The 16368-nt window shown below is 37.5% G+C and overlaps 1 protein-coding gene across 1 annotated transcript in view; it reads left to right on the top strand.

Moving 5' to 3' along the window:
• The window catches only part of BABAM2 (BRISC and BRCA1 A complex member 2), a 173827-nt gene that overhangs the window by 30946 nt on the left and 126513 nt on the right, over window positions 1–16368 (top strand). The window contains exon 4 of the mRNA XM_063328660.1: window positions 2283–2377. Within this exon, the coding sequence (XP_063184730.1) occupies window positions 2283–2377 (95 nt within the window). The remainder of the gene's footprint in view (window positions 1–2282; window positions 2378–16368) is intronic.

The following is a 16368-nucleotide window of genomic DNA, read 5'->3' as shown; positions in this document are numbered from 1 at the left end:
CTTCGTGTTGCTGTAGAACTGAAAACACTGAGGAAAAAAAGAGTTTGTAGGTGCTCGAACCTTCACGTTATGTCTACTGTCATAGCTTGCCTGAGACTCTAAGCAGAGTCTTGGAGCCACCTCATGATGTAAGGCTCTGTAATAGGTTTTCACTAATCAAATATGGAGGTATAACACAAAAATATGCAGTTATTTTGATCCTTCTTTTATTCTAAGTATTTATGTAGTTGGAGTGCAGCTCCTAGTGAGCTGAGTTGTAGCTATGTGTACTCTGTTTCGTCAGCTCTGTTAAAGCAGGAATGCAGAGAATGAAAAGCATGCAACTAGCAACTGCAATATGAAAAGTGTATGTTAAATGACCTACTTAACATCATATACGAATACGACAAAAACGCAGATACGATTCTTTCCTTCGGAGTAGCATTGTGCTGCATAAGTCATAGGCCAAGCTTTTACATTGTGCTGTGTTCTGAGTTATTCATAACATGCCTCTTTATCTATGAAGCAAGGCTCAGTAAAAGAATGTATTTTAAGATGCTATCTTCAACACAAAACCTCAAGAGTTGCCTTCTCTGTACGTAGAAATTGGTGAGGTTGGTGTAAGGAGTCATACATGAAAAAAGGGTTGAGTTATAGTGACATAGGACTATCCAATCTAGTAAACATCAACTTTTATGAATTCTTCATTGCTTTGTTACAGTTTAAACAGTCTAGTAATTATTTTCTCTTAATACACGTGCGTTTCCTGTTGCAATTTCATGCAGTTTCCTCTAGGATAGTGCCCGTTTTGTTGTTCTTTTAAATGAAGTAAAAGATTTTATGTTGACTGTGTTGGGTATTTTAACTGGCAGACCTCTTCTTTTTCCTGCACACCATACTTAACACGTGCTCCTGACATTTGTGAAAGGAAGGCAGGAGTGCAGACAGGACAAACCCACAGTTTGCTCCACTGAGTCGCATGATCAGGGAGTTCATGATTTGGAGTGATACTGTAGGGCATACCTACCCTGGACTGGCCATTGGTTTCCTGGCCATGAGCCCTTATTGTCTGCAAACTAATCTTTACAGCATCCTTGCTTCCAGCTAAAGCAAAGATAAGTTTCTAGAATATTAGCAATTAAAACTGTCATGTTGAATGTCTTGAGACGGTGACATCGCTGAGCCAGCATTGTGGCTTTGTAAGATTTGTTCATCTAGTGCTTTTCTCCACTTTTGCATTCAAAATTTTTGAAGAAATGAAAAGTGATTTAACTTTCTCTGAACAGAATTGTTAAGAAGGCTGACCACACTGGTTTTACTGTTCTCTGTAGATTTCAAACAAGTGGTAACACATAGTAGGTATTAACTTCTTTCTTCTAGTGCCTGCTACTTCACAAATCTGCTTTTTTGCAAAAACTTGTAGTTATTCTTTCATATCTTCAGAAAAAGGAAAGAATGATTGGGAGGTAGAGAAGTAATGCTAGATACTTTTTTTTTTTTCCCCCCCTTGAATGGTGGGTGGATTTTTTAAGAGCTCACATGCAGATGACCGCCTCTTGACCTATGTGAACTCTGAAGTATGTTTACTAGTGAAATAATACAACCCAAGTTTCTTTGAACTATGACATTGGTAATTAATTGTGTATCTTGTGACACTGGCAAGATAAGAACTCAGTGCCAAGCTGTGATGAAGTTTTATATTTTTAGTTAATTTTAGTCTCTCCATTTAAATGTGTAATACCGCATTTCTCTTGGCCAGAATTTGGGTAGTTGGAATGGTTCCTATTGAACTGTGTATTCTCCCTTCTAAAAGTTGGGGGTGGCAAGGAGAAGAGGGAGTAAGTGCTACTAAGTTTTAAAAGCTTCACTATTTTGAAAATCCTGATCTTAGTAGTTTGCATTTGACTTTAACTTAATATGCAAAACACAGCAGTCTAAATGTGGTACTTTTTTTTTTTTTTTTTAAAAATAAGTTCACTTTTCTAACTTGGTGTTTTGAGGCAACCCTCAGTAGTGTTTCAGTTGCCATTTGAGATATGGAGCAATAATGTATTTCATGCTTCATTGCTTGCAGAGGAGGAAGAAGCTGTGCCTCAGGAATTTGACTTCATCCCCCAAAACATCTGATGCTTATGTTGCATGTGAATTTTTGTAAAAATTATAGAGATATATACATGGAATATATTTAATGTAGCTACCAAATTTTATATTAAAAATATGTATCATACGTATAATATTTTATTTATTTATTTATAAGCACATGCATAAAAGCACAAATAATATTTTCATTTATTACTTTTCAGGGGATATAATTTTCAATGCTCACTATCCTGACCTGCCGCCAGATTTTATCTTTGGAGAGGATGCTGAATTTTTGCCAGATCCTTCTGCCTTGCATGTAAGTACTTCGCTGTTTGAAAACCTTATACCATGCAAAGAGACTTGGCTTTTTTAGAACTGCTTCAGCAGTAGGAATTTGCTAACCATGCAGAATAAAAAAAAAAAAGCCACCTTTTACCTCACTGTTATATGAGCATAAACACTTTGTCTTCTAATATGATTTAATGTTGAATCCATAGATGTGGGTTTTTAAAAAATATTTTAATCAACACAACATGACATTTACAATAACTATTCAGAGTATCTTTAAAGAGATGCCAATTTAATATCTGACCATCTTAAAACATCTGTCTTGGCAAAAAGGATTATCAATTGTGTCTTTAAAAAGAATTGAGTTCTAGAAAAATTAGCATAATTTTGTGTAGTGATGTAGATTTTTTGTTTTCCCATGAGGAAGGATAGAACCAGGTTGTATGATGTTGGAACCACTGGGTCAAAAAATCTATCTACTCATGTGTTAGTGACACATAAAGACAAATGCCTTTTTAAAAGGTGTAAAGGTCAAAAATTAACTTCATGATAAAATATTTTTACGCAGTCTTATTGTTAGGGAAGAACAAACACCACAACCTGAAACGAAGCATTTTGTTCACTATTCAAAATTAGCCTCAAGCCTTGTTTGAAGAAGGTAACAGTGGTTATGCTTTTAAAATACTTCTCCCTCTCAGAAGTTAGTAGTATTTAGTAAAGCCATATTAAGGTATTCTGAAACTCAGAGTGTTTTTCTCTTTTACCCTCCCCTTTTCTTTGGGCTCCATTCTTCTGCCTTTGCAGACTTGCAGTGTTGTTTCTGGGTTGACGGTATTGTTTGTCAATAGAATTTTGACATATTTTTTCCAGTAAGTGTGCAGTGCCTGTGGTTATGGTGCAGAATTTAGTGGCTGTGTCTGAAAAGTAGGCCTCTGCCAGAGCGCTCTGCTGTAATTCCTGCTTGGTCACCCACACAGTAGGTCATGATCTCATTTCTTTTTTTTTTTTTGTTGTCAAAATGTACAGCTTTTATTAGAAAGCTGACCCAAAAAGAAATTGACACTTTAAATATACTTTTATTTTATAGACTACCTGTAAGAGTATATGGGAATGACTGGCAAAAACAGGCACCTGGGAAATGTCTTTTAACTGAACCTTTTCCTGGTGTAGAGCCTTGCTAGGGGAGAGGCTCTTTGCATAGTCCTCTCCTGCAGCCTCTCTTGTGCTTTATCAGCACGTCTCCGGTGCAGCTGGGTGATTTCATCAGGTATGGGAGCTCCCCAAAGCAAGTCAGAAGCTGTCAAACTGTGCTGTTCAATTTTGGGGTACAGGTGTCATGGGGGAAGAATGTGCGGCAACAGCCACAGAATTTAACATGCCCTTCACATGTGGTGTGACAGATGTGTTGTTTTTCAGTTTTAATTTTATTCACCTTTTTATTCACGTTTTAGTCATGTTATTAATTTTGTTTGTGTGAGAAACGACACAATCTTAAAATAATGGGTTTTAATAATTATTTTTAGCATACCTAATAGAATTTTAAAAAGGTGAATGTCTTATTCCTTTTCTTCCCCCAGTCACTTTTCTGTTAGGCTCATAAACTCCTTTGGATAGGAGTCACGGTGCTGCTGAGTAGCTATATTGTTAGGCTCCTTTATAGAAAAGGTTTTACTTCATATGACAGTTGTAGAACTGTTTCCACAATCTCTTGTTTACCAGTTCTCCTATTTTTCCCCTCTTTCTGTTTTGTTGTTTCACAATCTTACAACCTCCTGAGAAGTATTCACGCTAGCAGCCACTTTCTACAGTTGATGTTAAAGGAAGAGGAACACTTTTTAATGTGCTGGAAAGCTGAAATTAATAACAAATAGCAAATGAAATCTTAACGATAATTTGGGGTATTTTGCAGAAATGCTGTTCAGATGGAGTTTGATATGGTGCCATACTTCTCATGTGAAAAGAAGTCACTAGCACTAATGATCCACAAGGGAATCTGCACAGATAAAAACATCCTTAGTTTTCTTTCTTTCTTACATTGTTCATTAATGATAAATCTTTTAGGAGCATTGCTTTTCTTCTGCCTAAGCGCAAAACAAACTTCCTGTCCTCTTCGTTGGAAAGCTGCTTGAAGGAGCCATTTGCTCCTTGGTGCATAATGAGATATTAACCAGACTATTTTAAAATTAATTGAAAACAAACCAAAAGAGAAATTTTGGAAGCCAAGAGCGTTCCTTTGGTCATTATGCCTTGCTATAGCATTAACTATGTAAATGTAACCTTTTTTGATAAGGTCCTTGGTCATTTTCCTGCAGTCCATCCTGATGTTATCAGAGCGTGTTATCTCCACCTGGCAGCTATGGTCTACATAGTGTATTTTTGCTTTTGCATTCGCCTTTTAGTGTTCAACATAGGTTGCAGCATGTTACATTATCAATAACTTGCTTATTATGCTAAGCATTTGAATAACTCCCTTTTTCCACAGATCTCAGAGCTGTTTACTGAAGATGATTTTAATTGAATTCTAAGATATTAGCGGAATTTTTTAATGTGTTAACATATCTTTCTACTGACTATAAGTAAAAATAGATTAGCATGTTGAGTGTAATTTAATGCTCTTAATCTTGAGCAATCTTCAAATAGTTTTGATGCAACAGTTTCTGGCAATCAAAACAGAATCTTCCATGCACAAAAGGATGTAGATGGTATTAAATGAGGAGCACAGTCTCTTGAGTAAGTAATGTGTGCCTCCAGATCTGTGGGAATTCTGACATTGAGCCTTCCTGCGCTGCTCTCATCTGCCTGAATGTCTTGTTTTCCAAGCAGAAGTCATCACATGCTGTTACATGGCTTGAGTCAAGCATTATGCTTAGCTTGAAATGAGAACCAGGTACTCCAGATTCCTCAAGCTCGTGTGGCTTTAATAGAGGCTGTCAGTAGACCTCCCTGAAGACATTTGAATGGCTGTGCTGCAGATTGCTTCAGTCACTTCTTCAGTTTCCATGGCCGTGGGCAGACCTTCCAGTTAGATTTTCATCTAAGCGCAGTAACAGGTATTCGGTTAAGCAGCTGTTAGCCAGACAGCTAAAACCAGATTCCAGAAATACTGCACGTTAAAAAGTAGATGCTGTAGTTGAAGACTTCATGCTATCTTTTTTTTTTTTTTTCAAAGAATTCCTAAATGGTTGAGCCTGCGTTTCAGCAGTGGGGTGAGAGGTTGAGCACACTTATTATTATAAGCAGAGCTCATGAACTGTTATGTTAAACTGGTATTGCAATTGCAGAAACAAGTCGAAAACGCTTGTTGAAACTCAGCATTGCTTCTATGTCTTGGACAAATATTAAAGTCACCACGGTTTGAAATTCAGGTTGAGTCTCAAGTTCAGCACTGCAAAATCTGCTTCGTTATATGCCATATCAGAAGTAATTACTCTGCTGGTTGTAGGGTCTGGTTGTGTGTATTCTGATCTTCTAGAATGATGTAGAGATTGAGGAGCAACACAACAGAGGGGCAACTCTTATTTTGCTTTGTCATCAAGTTTTAATTGCAGTCGGGGCTAAATTCTGTAGGTTGGTGAATGCTGTTCATGCTCAAAGCATTATTAGAAATAAACGTATTTATTTTTTATTTTCATTAAAAATGTCCTCACCTATTGTATGCATTTGATACTTTGTGTGTAGTATGCACAAATAAAATCAGCTTCTCAGAATGTAAATAGAAAAGTTCTTCCCTGCTCTAGTGTTTATTCATTTTGGATGACAAGTATTAGAAATGTATTTTAAAAACAACCTATGATTCACTCCGTTCTGATTAAAAATTCAGTTGGCACAAAACAAGATTAGTGATTGTGTACGGATGAGATTAATTTGGAGCTCATTACAATGACGCCAGTTTGAGTAACAAGAATTGTTTGTTATGTTAGCCTAGTGGATTGTTAATGTGAGCCAGTTAATAACTGAAGTGCTTATGCAAAATGTTAACCCCATTTTTCCAATGATTTTGAAGTATATTCTGTTTGGCAAAGAGCAGACAATAGCAGTATATGCAAGCTAACTGTCAATTTAAGGATTTGAGTTTTTTAGCATCCTACTTCAGGTCTCCAGATAGTCTCCCCAGAATTATTCTGCCCACCCGTTGCTATCGAAAAGGCTCCATTAGCCTTAGTGGGGATGGAGGCAAGAGGACAGTAGCGTTTCCTGAAACCCAGTAAGTGTTGAATGTGTCCTTGTGGGCTGGTATATATGGGAATACTCAGTGCTGCAGTCGTGTGGGAGGAGGGTATTACCATCACAGAACTTTGGAGAATGGGCCACTGCAGTTCTCATGCCAGTGTATAGGGTTGGGAAGATTGTTTCCCCCTGTCTAATGGTTAATACTGAGTACTGAGTTAATACTGAGTACTCTAATTGTGGAGTTGATTCAGCTAGTTGTGCTGTTCAAGTGTATTGGCTGTCATGCTCTATATCTTGTGTAAAGCAATGTTTTATTATTCTTGTATTTGTAGTTATTAGACTCCATATTTATCATTTGGCTATATGATGACTGTCAGGAAGGCTGTATTGTTTTCTGTGGCTGTGTTCAAAATCTTAAACATTATTATCGTTGACATGTTGAGTTAGCTTTTAATGGGTAGTGAAGAGATCCTTTAAATACCCCCCTCTCCCGTAATTGTTCTTCATTTACTATCAGGTCCATGAGACAGATGTTTAACAGCATCAATTGTTCCTATGCTCAGAGTAGCTACAAAAAGCCAAAACACCCTTTATGTTAGCTAATGCCATTTTAACTATTTTGTTCTTAAAAAATATGGCTGTTGTGTTGTTGGCAAAGATGCAGATGTTATATGTTCTAGTATGAAAGCCCCTACATAAGGGCAATGAACATGATGGTTTTCAGAGTATGACTTTAAAGTCGTAGCAGTGGGTTCTCTTTGGGAAATGTGTGTGTAAGTTCGAATTATTTTAGCATTGCTGTCTCTTCAGCTTGCTCTATTTGGGATGGCAGTAGAAGACTTCATTCTTGGACCCCTAACGTACCAGTCTTGTACTGAAAGCCTTAAATTACTTTGGTTTCAATTGAACTTGGGGAATTTAAGTGAAATAGAATGCAGGATCCTGCATTTTATTAGAATTTTTTTCTTATTTTGAACATCTTTATATTCACATTTTTTGTGTTCACTTTTCAGTTATATCTTGACTTTATACGTCAAGATGTCTTTTGATTATTTATAATCCAGTGCTACTTAGTGTTTAATTGTCTAAAACAAACATGAATTCTGAAAACTTTTTATTCCTGTCCTTCTATATTGATCCTACCCATTTGTATATACGGAGGATGTGTATATGTGTTGCATATATATACACGTATGTATGATAACCTGTATATACGTTTAGGTTCTTTATATGCATATGGTTACTGAGGCCTTGCTGAGGTTTATCTGGTATGGATAGGAAGTGGTGACAAAGTCACATTTTATATCATCAGAAGAATTACTTTAATTCAGGAGCTTTCCCAGCAGAAGGACCTTTTGGCTGGTATTGTTGGCATTTATGGTATACATTTTGTCCATGTTTTCAAACGGTAGAGCTATGGCAGTACAACGTTCCTCTTTAAGCCAGACCTCAAAGAATCTAATTTTGGATGTATTTTGGTCTGGTTTTGGTGTCTGAGCTCCACACTGAGTTTCCCCAGTGAATCCTCATTTGTTTTCTTGACCTAGCTAGCAAGGGGTGTCAGAAACCAGGCACAGGTTTTCTGCCTTTTATTTTTGCTGTGCTTGCACTGGGTTTAAAATGAGAAATCCCAAAAAGAGGATTCTGGCTGGGAATTCTCTCCTGGGGGAGCCTGGCCAGCTTGACTACGGCCCGTGTGAGGCCAGCATTTAGGAGGTCCTTCTGAGAAGTCATACAGTGCCGAGAGCGAGTTTTTGTCTGTGTGGCTGGGTGGTAAAGATGGTGGCTATACAAACAATTCAGCAGAAAAAAATTCAAGAGAGAGGACAGAAAACAAGTGTTTCCTATCATCTTTCCATCTCCTCTTCCTTCAGGGCCTTTCTACATTGGGAAATCACTTTTTCTCCTTGATTTCGTCTTCTAGCCTTTCCCTTTTATTTGTCCTCTTTGTCTAGAATTAATATTTATAGGTCTGAGAGCGAGTTAACTACTTGTATTATTTTGTCATTTTCTGTTCCTGTAAAATCATTGTATATATTTACCTCTCTTTCTTTTTCTAAAATTTCAACATTTCCTAGCACAGTTTACAAAACTTGGCTTCCTATCTCAAAGTGTAAGCAGAGAGAATATGCTGAGGTCAGAAGTTCTGCTTTAGTTAATCACAACATTTTGGCTGGACTTTTTGCCTAGCAAATCCAGAAATTGAAAAAATTTCTACAGTTTGAAACTATTTGTTTAGTTTTGAGGGAAGAAGATATCCACTAAGCCAGACAGTTTTGTCTTTCTTAGTTAAATCTTGCTAGTGTAGAATGCAGAATTAATTCCATTAGTTCTCTGGAGGGCTTGGGGGGAAATACTTCCTTTTGGTTTTTGGCACAAGCTTCTCTGATAATGTAATTTCTCCCTAGAATATGGAAAATCTAGAATATTACCTCTTAAAATATAGTATTTCAGTCCAGGAAGTACTAGTTTTAGAAGAACATTAGGAATGTGCATGGATCATTTGACTGAAGGATGGCAAAGTGGAAGAAAATGTTTTTCTGCCATACTAACTAATGTGCATGTGGTGGCAGACTTGATCATTGTGCACTAGCAAAATAGGGGGAAAGATATTTCATGGCTTTCCATTCATATTTTATGTATTTAATGTATTAAATTATTTCATGTATTAAAAAATATAATAATTATTTTCAGTTGTCACCTGAGTTTGACCAACTTTTTCATAGTTATACAGTTAGATGGGCCAGAAGGTTGGACCAGAATATGTAAAGGCTGTTTAGGCTTATGTTTCTTTCAAGATACGTCTGTTTAGCTTATACACGAGCCCAGAGCACTAGCCTTCTGAGTTTCTGGATCTTCTCTTGAATTCATGTTGAATTAATCTTGATTTCTGAATGAATTCACTCATTTCTTAGGTGGACAGCAGTTGCTTCTGGGCTTAAGAGTGCTATCTCTCTACTAGAACCAAACTGCATGTCTGGATGACTGTTCTTTCTTATGCTCCTCTAGTATAAAATTGAGAGGCATATCCTGAAGTTCTGGTAAGTGGAGAAGGAGCACTTATATAGCTAGCTACCACTTATATAGCTAGGTAATACCTCACCGCAGTATGAACACTAGCAAAATCATCGCTTGTCTCTTAATGACCAGAGTCTTTGCATGGCAGGAGGGATTGCGGGCTCACCTTTGCAGCCTCACTCTTCCCTGACCCTGTGGTCTCTGGAGACTGGAAAGGTTAGAGGTGTCACAAGCTGGCATCCTGTCCTGGGTGTGAAAAATAGCTGAGCAAGCTGTCAGTGAGTCAGTACTCAAACTAAAGCTTAGGCTGTGCCTAAACCTATACTCTATATATAGTCAAAGTTCTGTTAGGTAGCTTTGCCAATATACTTTCTTTTTATGCTGTTCAGCAAGGGACCCTTGCATGACTGAAATCTAAATGCATTTCAGGCTTAGTTGTTTTGGTTTTTAAACGCCTTTATTTAATTTTATGGGTTTTTTAAATTTACTTATGGAGTTAGATAGTCTCTATTTCCATCTTCCTGATGTTCCTTCCCGTTCTCCAGGATGTTTGCCTGAGTTTATGTGCAAACTCCTTAACTTTAATAGTGCTAGGCAATTGATCTCGTTATGACAGTCACCCCAAATGTTTCAACATTTCCTTTGGAAGCCCATTTCAACATCTCATGGTCCTCCAATCCACTTATGTAGGCTCTGAGAATATCCCATCAGAGATACAGTCAGTCTATATTAGTACCCTGTACTAATATATCTTGCCTTAAGCATAAGTAAAGTCTACCACCATGAACAAGAGAAAAAAAAAAAAAAATCTAAGTTGTGAACTGTGTGTTTGTTAGATAACAAACCGGGAGGGTGGGGATCGGAGAGGGGGAAGGCCTTTGGATATTCTTCAGGGCATAGTTGGAGCCACTGAACCTGCGATTATTCTTGTAGGCAATGACTCTGTTGGGTCTGTGACGTGCTCCCTCCCAACATTACTTGTTCACGTTTCTGAAAGTTTTCAGAAGCTGCTCCTTTGCCTCATCTTTTCTGTCAGTTTTCAGAGACTTTCACCACTTTCAGAGACTTTTCACTACGTCTCCTTTAAGGAGCTACACCTGGCAACTCTTCCACTACCTGTTTCAAAGACATGTGCATCTAGTGCTATCCCCCTCTGTCATCAGGGTGTATTACTGTTACTCCTTCTCTGTAGGAACTCTTAGAAGGATTTCTAGACTTTGTGAGAAGGATAGTTTTAGAAAGCGCTTGGAGGAAACTGGAACTTACTCAGATTTTCTCAGTATACTACGCTGCTCTTAACACTGTGAATGCCCCTCTGTGCCAGCAGTGCTTTCTTGTGGCCAGATTGATCTAGTAATGCCCTGGTCTCCTTCACCGTCTCTTCCCAGTATATTCGATAGGCATCAGTTTTTCCTGCAAGAAGCACAGCTTTCTCTGTAGTCATTAATGGTTGCCTGAGGAAGCAACAGGATTGAGCAAACAAAAGACTCTTCAGGTGTATGGGGTCACATTGGAGGAAAAATGCATGCTGCAGCCTAACTTCTGATTGTCAATTACTAGACACTGATGGCTAAATGTGTTCATATGTTTATATGTATATATAGTATACCTGCTTTGCAGGAAATTATGACCATGCTAGTGGTAAGGCTGGCAAAATGAATTCCAGCATCTTATTGACTTTCAAGTCATCGTTAGTGTAAACCAAAAATATAAAGCTGGGTGTCCCAAGCTGGACATATGAAAGCAGAATGTCTTATTTGGAAGTCTGGGAGTGAAATAATAATGTTGGTATTGATAATTCTTTAATATGAACCAGCAAACTCATAATGTAGTTATGAGTATTTTTTGCTTCAGTTAATTAAAATCTAATCATACTTAACTTGAGCAATGTTTTATTAAAATTTGGAAAAGAGTTATTATTAGAGAAACTGGCATAAAATTAAAGGATTCTGGTCCTGATGTGTAATGGTACTGGCACAATATACTCTGCTTCCTCACAAGAGCTCTAGAACAGTAAGAAATGGTTTGGCTTGAAGGCAACAACTTGTTAGCTTCCTAGAAACACATTTACAAGGTTTTCTTTTTTTTTTTTTTTTTCCCTTTTCCTTTGGGGAAAAAAAAAATAAAAGATCAAATCTAGCACAGTCTTCCTGAATTGAGAATACATTTAAATTCAATGTGGTAAGCCCATTGAATTCAAGTTGTTGAGCCATGATAATTCATTTTTCCGTAGAGAAAGTTGGTCATTGCTTATGAATATGCCAGCAGAACAGACTTTTAAATTAACTGATCACAGAAGGTCAGTTAGAAATAATCATTCTGTCTGGTAATGCAGTTTCATATTTGATTAAATGCTAGACTGTGAATTCTGTTATAATTTATAATTGTACTATTCTCCAGTGGGATTAGTTTAAGTTTGAGACCCACCCTGCAGGTACTTTCCTTCAGAAGATATTGTTGGGGCAAAGAAGCGTCTTTGCACTCAGGGTAATATTCAGAAGATCTATTGATTTCCCGGAATGGAGGAGGGCTCAAGCTATGTTTTTCTTTTCTTTTTATTGGTCCAAGTTTCAGCCTGTATTTGTTTAAAAACTTATCTTTGTTTTACTCCTTCTTTACATGCTTTTATATCTGTGTTTCCTTGCTGTCTTCCATGTCGGATCCTCAGGCATATCTGCGCTTTTTAGAAGATAATTACAGAAATATAGTTCAAATTCAGTCAACATATTCTGTCTTTTGTTTGCTGTATTAGTGTTCATACAGTTGTACGTTAATTTTGCTGTATACCTGTCTTCCTAGAGATACAGCTTTTACTTGCATAAAGGAACCAAATGAGTGTTCTTTTCTTATACTGCTTTTTTTGAGAAGAGATAACTAATTTGCATCAATTTGTCTGCTATAGTAGAGAAATAGTTTGGATTTCCAGTGTTTTATGACTTACACAATGGTATCTTGTAAATGTTTTCTTTAGGGACTGTATTTTCAAGGCCCTATAAACTCTCATATAGTACAAAAGTGAAAATAAAGATGGAAATACTGCTTGGCCAGTGAGATCCACCATGTGATATATTGATTTTAATTTATGGGATTTTGGCAGGGGGAAAAATGGTTAGAAGAAAGCAGTTCTGCATGTGCCACCCAACTATAAAATCTCAAGGGATGTTAGTGGATGCTGTCCAAAAGATTAGCTGTGAAGGTTTTGCCTCTTTGGCTGTAGCTAAAATTACTTGTTTGGACAGGAAAGGAAAAACCCCAAGAACTGATAAGATTGAAAGACTTGCGATTTAAAAAGGGATGCTTGCGATAAAGCATTAACATTGAGACAGTGGTCTGTTCTCTGGTCCACTCAGGGTCTGAAGAGTTGGGGCCTGTTTACGCTACCATCAGTTCATGATGAGTAAGTCTTTAGGTAAATGATGCATGTGTCTATGTCATGTGTTGAAATGAATCTTTTCTTCATGCTTCTTTTTTTCCCGTTTACTTGCCATGTCTAGTTAAATATGTACGCCTCTGGTAACAGACTCCCAAGGGGAAAAAGCACTGTGTACTCACATGGATTAACTAATGAATAGTGCATTGGATTCTCTATCCCGGGGTTTATACGTGCTGAGGGAATTAAGAAATTCCTTCTCAGAACAGGTAAAAGTACCATCTGCTTTCTGAGAGGTGTGCTGGGAGGTCTGGAAAGGAACAAAACTTGCTCTAATCACTTAGCAAAGTAGGACAAGAAATACTTATGCATGCCAAGACTTCAGGAGATTAATTAGACAGTATTGTACTCTCTCAATACTAGGCAGTTGTAGCTTGTAAGGGTCTGATTTGTCTTGTAAGAGAGCTCTGTGGGAGAAAGAGGAAGACTTTTTCAGTAAGAATGCAGAACTTAAAAATGCTCTTCTGTGCTCAGCTTCACAGTTTCTGCATCTCCAGAGCACCCCTCATGTACAAAGATCAGCTGTCTCTTAAATGCTCCTACAGCAGGGCATAGGAGTAATGTGTAGGAACCATTGGAAGTTAAGTTCACTCCTTTTTCAGGTGACCAGTGCTTGAGAGGCAGTGGTGCTCGGTGAATTATGCTGGTTATGCTAGGTGAATGCAGAAGAGTGTTCTTTGTGTATCAGATTTGCTGGGGTTTTTGAGTCGCCTTGGGTGTGATGAGATCGTTAACCAAGAACCACGCTGTGTGGCCAGAGGAAGAAAAAAAGGAAAATAATTTTATACAAAATTTAAGATGCTTTTCTGAAAACAGAATTCATTTCTTAATATGTTGTTTTCCTCCTCTGTATTTTCATGCTAATTCAAGGCCTTCAGGTATTTGAGATTTCAGCTAAGCTTTTATAAGGTATTGTAATTTCTGCATCCAATTTTCACAGGCTCTCACTAAAAATAAAACATAAAATAAATACTAACTGTCCCAAGCTTTGCTTTATGCAAACTTTTCATCTGTTACACACAATAGCTGTGCACACAATAGTAAAGTACACAAGGTCTGTAAGTTCTTTGATGGTATTTGCCATGACAAAAGTGCTCCTGAGTTTAACTGTTTTTATGTAATGTTAAGTTTTGATGTTTGCTTGTGCCCAAAAATGATCATTTCAAGCAGATCACTCCAGAAAGTTGTTCCAGTGGTGCTTTGGGGGAGGGGGGTATGAAGAACCTGTGAAAATAAGATGACAAGTAGATGGCATGTAGGTTTACAGTGATTGATTTGAAACTACAGCCTGTAGGATGTTTAAGTGCTGGCTGCTAAGAAACCGAAGCCTTTGAAGTTGTTATAACACTCCAGCCCTGCAAATACTGTGAAAAATATCTGTTGATAGAAAGATGTGAGCATATGGCAGATAATTATCCTGTGCCTTTTTCTGTGAGCAATTTCCCCATGGTGGCCCATGAAGGCTCATTCCAGACTAATGCTGTAACCACTGGACCCGTATCTCCTCTGTATTTATGTGGAGCATAAGTGCTGATGTTACAGTGCGATCTTTCTCATTTCAGGTAAAAACTTACATTGGTACTGATTTTTAAGCCCCTGTAGGATGCAAGTTTTGTGCATGTGGTGTGCAGAGATATAAACAAAATGCAAATCTGTACTTACATTATTCTTTGTGATAATTATGGATTGAAAGATGCTATAGAAATGCATTACGACTGTTACGGGCTTGGGCGGTTTTGTTTACTGACATTTTCTCGTGAAAGTTAATTTCTTGCTTAGAAATATAAAAGTACACTAACTTAAAATAAGATCTTGCTGTTGTTTCCTGTAGTATAGCCAGGAAAAACAGTTACAATCTGTCTTCTTTAAAATCACATTCCTGGAAGATATTCTGGCAACCTGGATATTTAAACACATTTCAAAGAAAAACAACTTCAGATCAATTAGAAATTGTTATCGTATTTTCTTTCTGATAGCGTGGAATTATAGTTTGCTGCAGACATTGCCTGGAGTTATGAAATAATCCAGTAACCTGTGAAGGAGGCTGTGAATTAGCTGCTTATGGAACACAAGGTGCATTATGTCCTGAAAACATAAAGGGGGAATAGGTAATCATGGACACTGGGTAGTTTGCACAGGCTCTTGATTAGCTTTCTGGAAAGATCAAGGAAAGACTGCAAAGCACAAAATGTTCCAGAACAAAACTTAAATGTGGTTTCTTTGCCAAAAGTCGAATAGTATGGCTACTTTGGAATGCTAAATTCTGCGTGTCTTTGCTAGTAGGGCTGAGAAGCTACTTTGTGAGGGTTTTTCACTTGCCTCACCTCAAAGAAGATCTCGTTAAGACTGATACTGTCTGGCTGCAAATTTTCTTTGTCTCTTTTTGAAATGCAGTTGGTGTCATTGCTATTCATTTAAATGAGGTACTGTTGAAATGGCTTAAATTGCACTCTGTGGGTGGCCTTATAATATCTCTACTCTGCCTCTTTATATATACTGTAAGTGAATTGATTTTCTCAACACTTCGGTCATGTCTGATGGTCCAAAAAACTTCCCCTGTCAAACTGTTCACTTAGTGTGCAGCCACCTCCTGTCGGGTGACGGGACCAAGAGCCAGGGAGTTCCAAATTAACTTTGCACCCCAACAAAATCTGTGGGGTTATACTTAGTGAAAATTACGCTCTTTGGTGAGCTTGTTTAAATTGCTATCTGGCAGATCTTCAGAATAGATCTCCTGAATCACTTTGGATTTCTCTAATGTAGACACGCTTTAATGGATGCCTATGGTCTACTAGTCTCTGTATAATAACTGAATATTATTTTTCTATTTATATTGCTACACGGCGTGAGGTGGAGGGCAAAATTAGTAGATGTACATGCTATTGCTTAATTACTCTAAGGTCTAGATAGGTATTTTCTCAGAGACCTTTTCCTGAAACTTAGTCCAATAATGAGGAAAAGTTAGCAATTGCCAGGGAAGCTTCTGCCACAAAATAATATTCAACTTCCTTATGTTGAATTGCTTACTCACAGATAGGCAAATAGTAATTGGCCATCTTCTGTGTGACAGTAGCTACAGCTGTGGGCAACAATGGTTCTGGAATCTGGTCTTTATCATATGGAAGGTCTTGTTCCATTACTTTTCCTGTAGACCATTTCGAATTTATTCCTGTAGACCATTTTGAATTCATTCCCTAGCTGGAAAAATGGGGATTAGCCAGTCACAGATGACATTACCAGGCTTTTGTGTCCACAAGAAAATACGTAGTGGTCTTCTGATGCTACTAAACCTGCTACTAAAATAAACTGCTTAAGATGAGGTAACAATTTACGTTTTTAGAAAATGGAAGTTAGATAAGTTGTTGTATGGCTGAGCCAAAAGACAATTAAAAGGTTGAAAT

This window comes from Chroicocephalus ridibundus, chromosome 3 (assembly GCF_963924245.1).
Source record: "Chroicocephalus ridibundus chromosome 3, bChrRid1.1, whole genome shotgun sequence".
Lineage (NCBI taxonomy): Eukaryota > Metazoa > Chordata > Aves > Charadriiformes > Laridae > Chroicocephalus > Chroicocephalus ridibundus.
The sequence above is the reverse complement of the archived record's forward strand: the minus strand, read 5'-3'. Positions and strand labels throughout refer to the sequence as shown.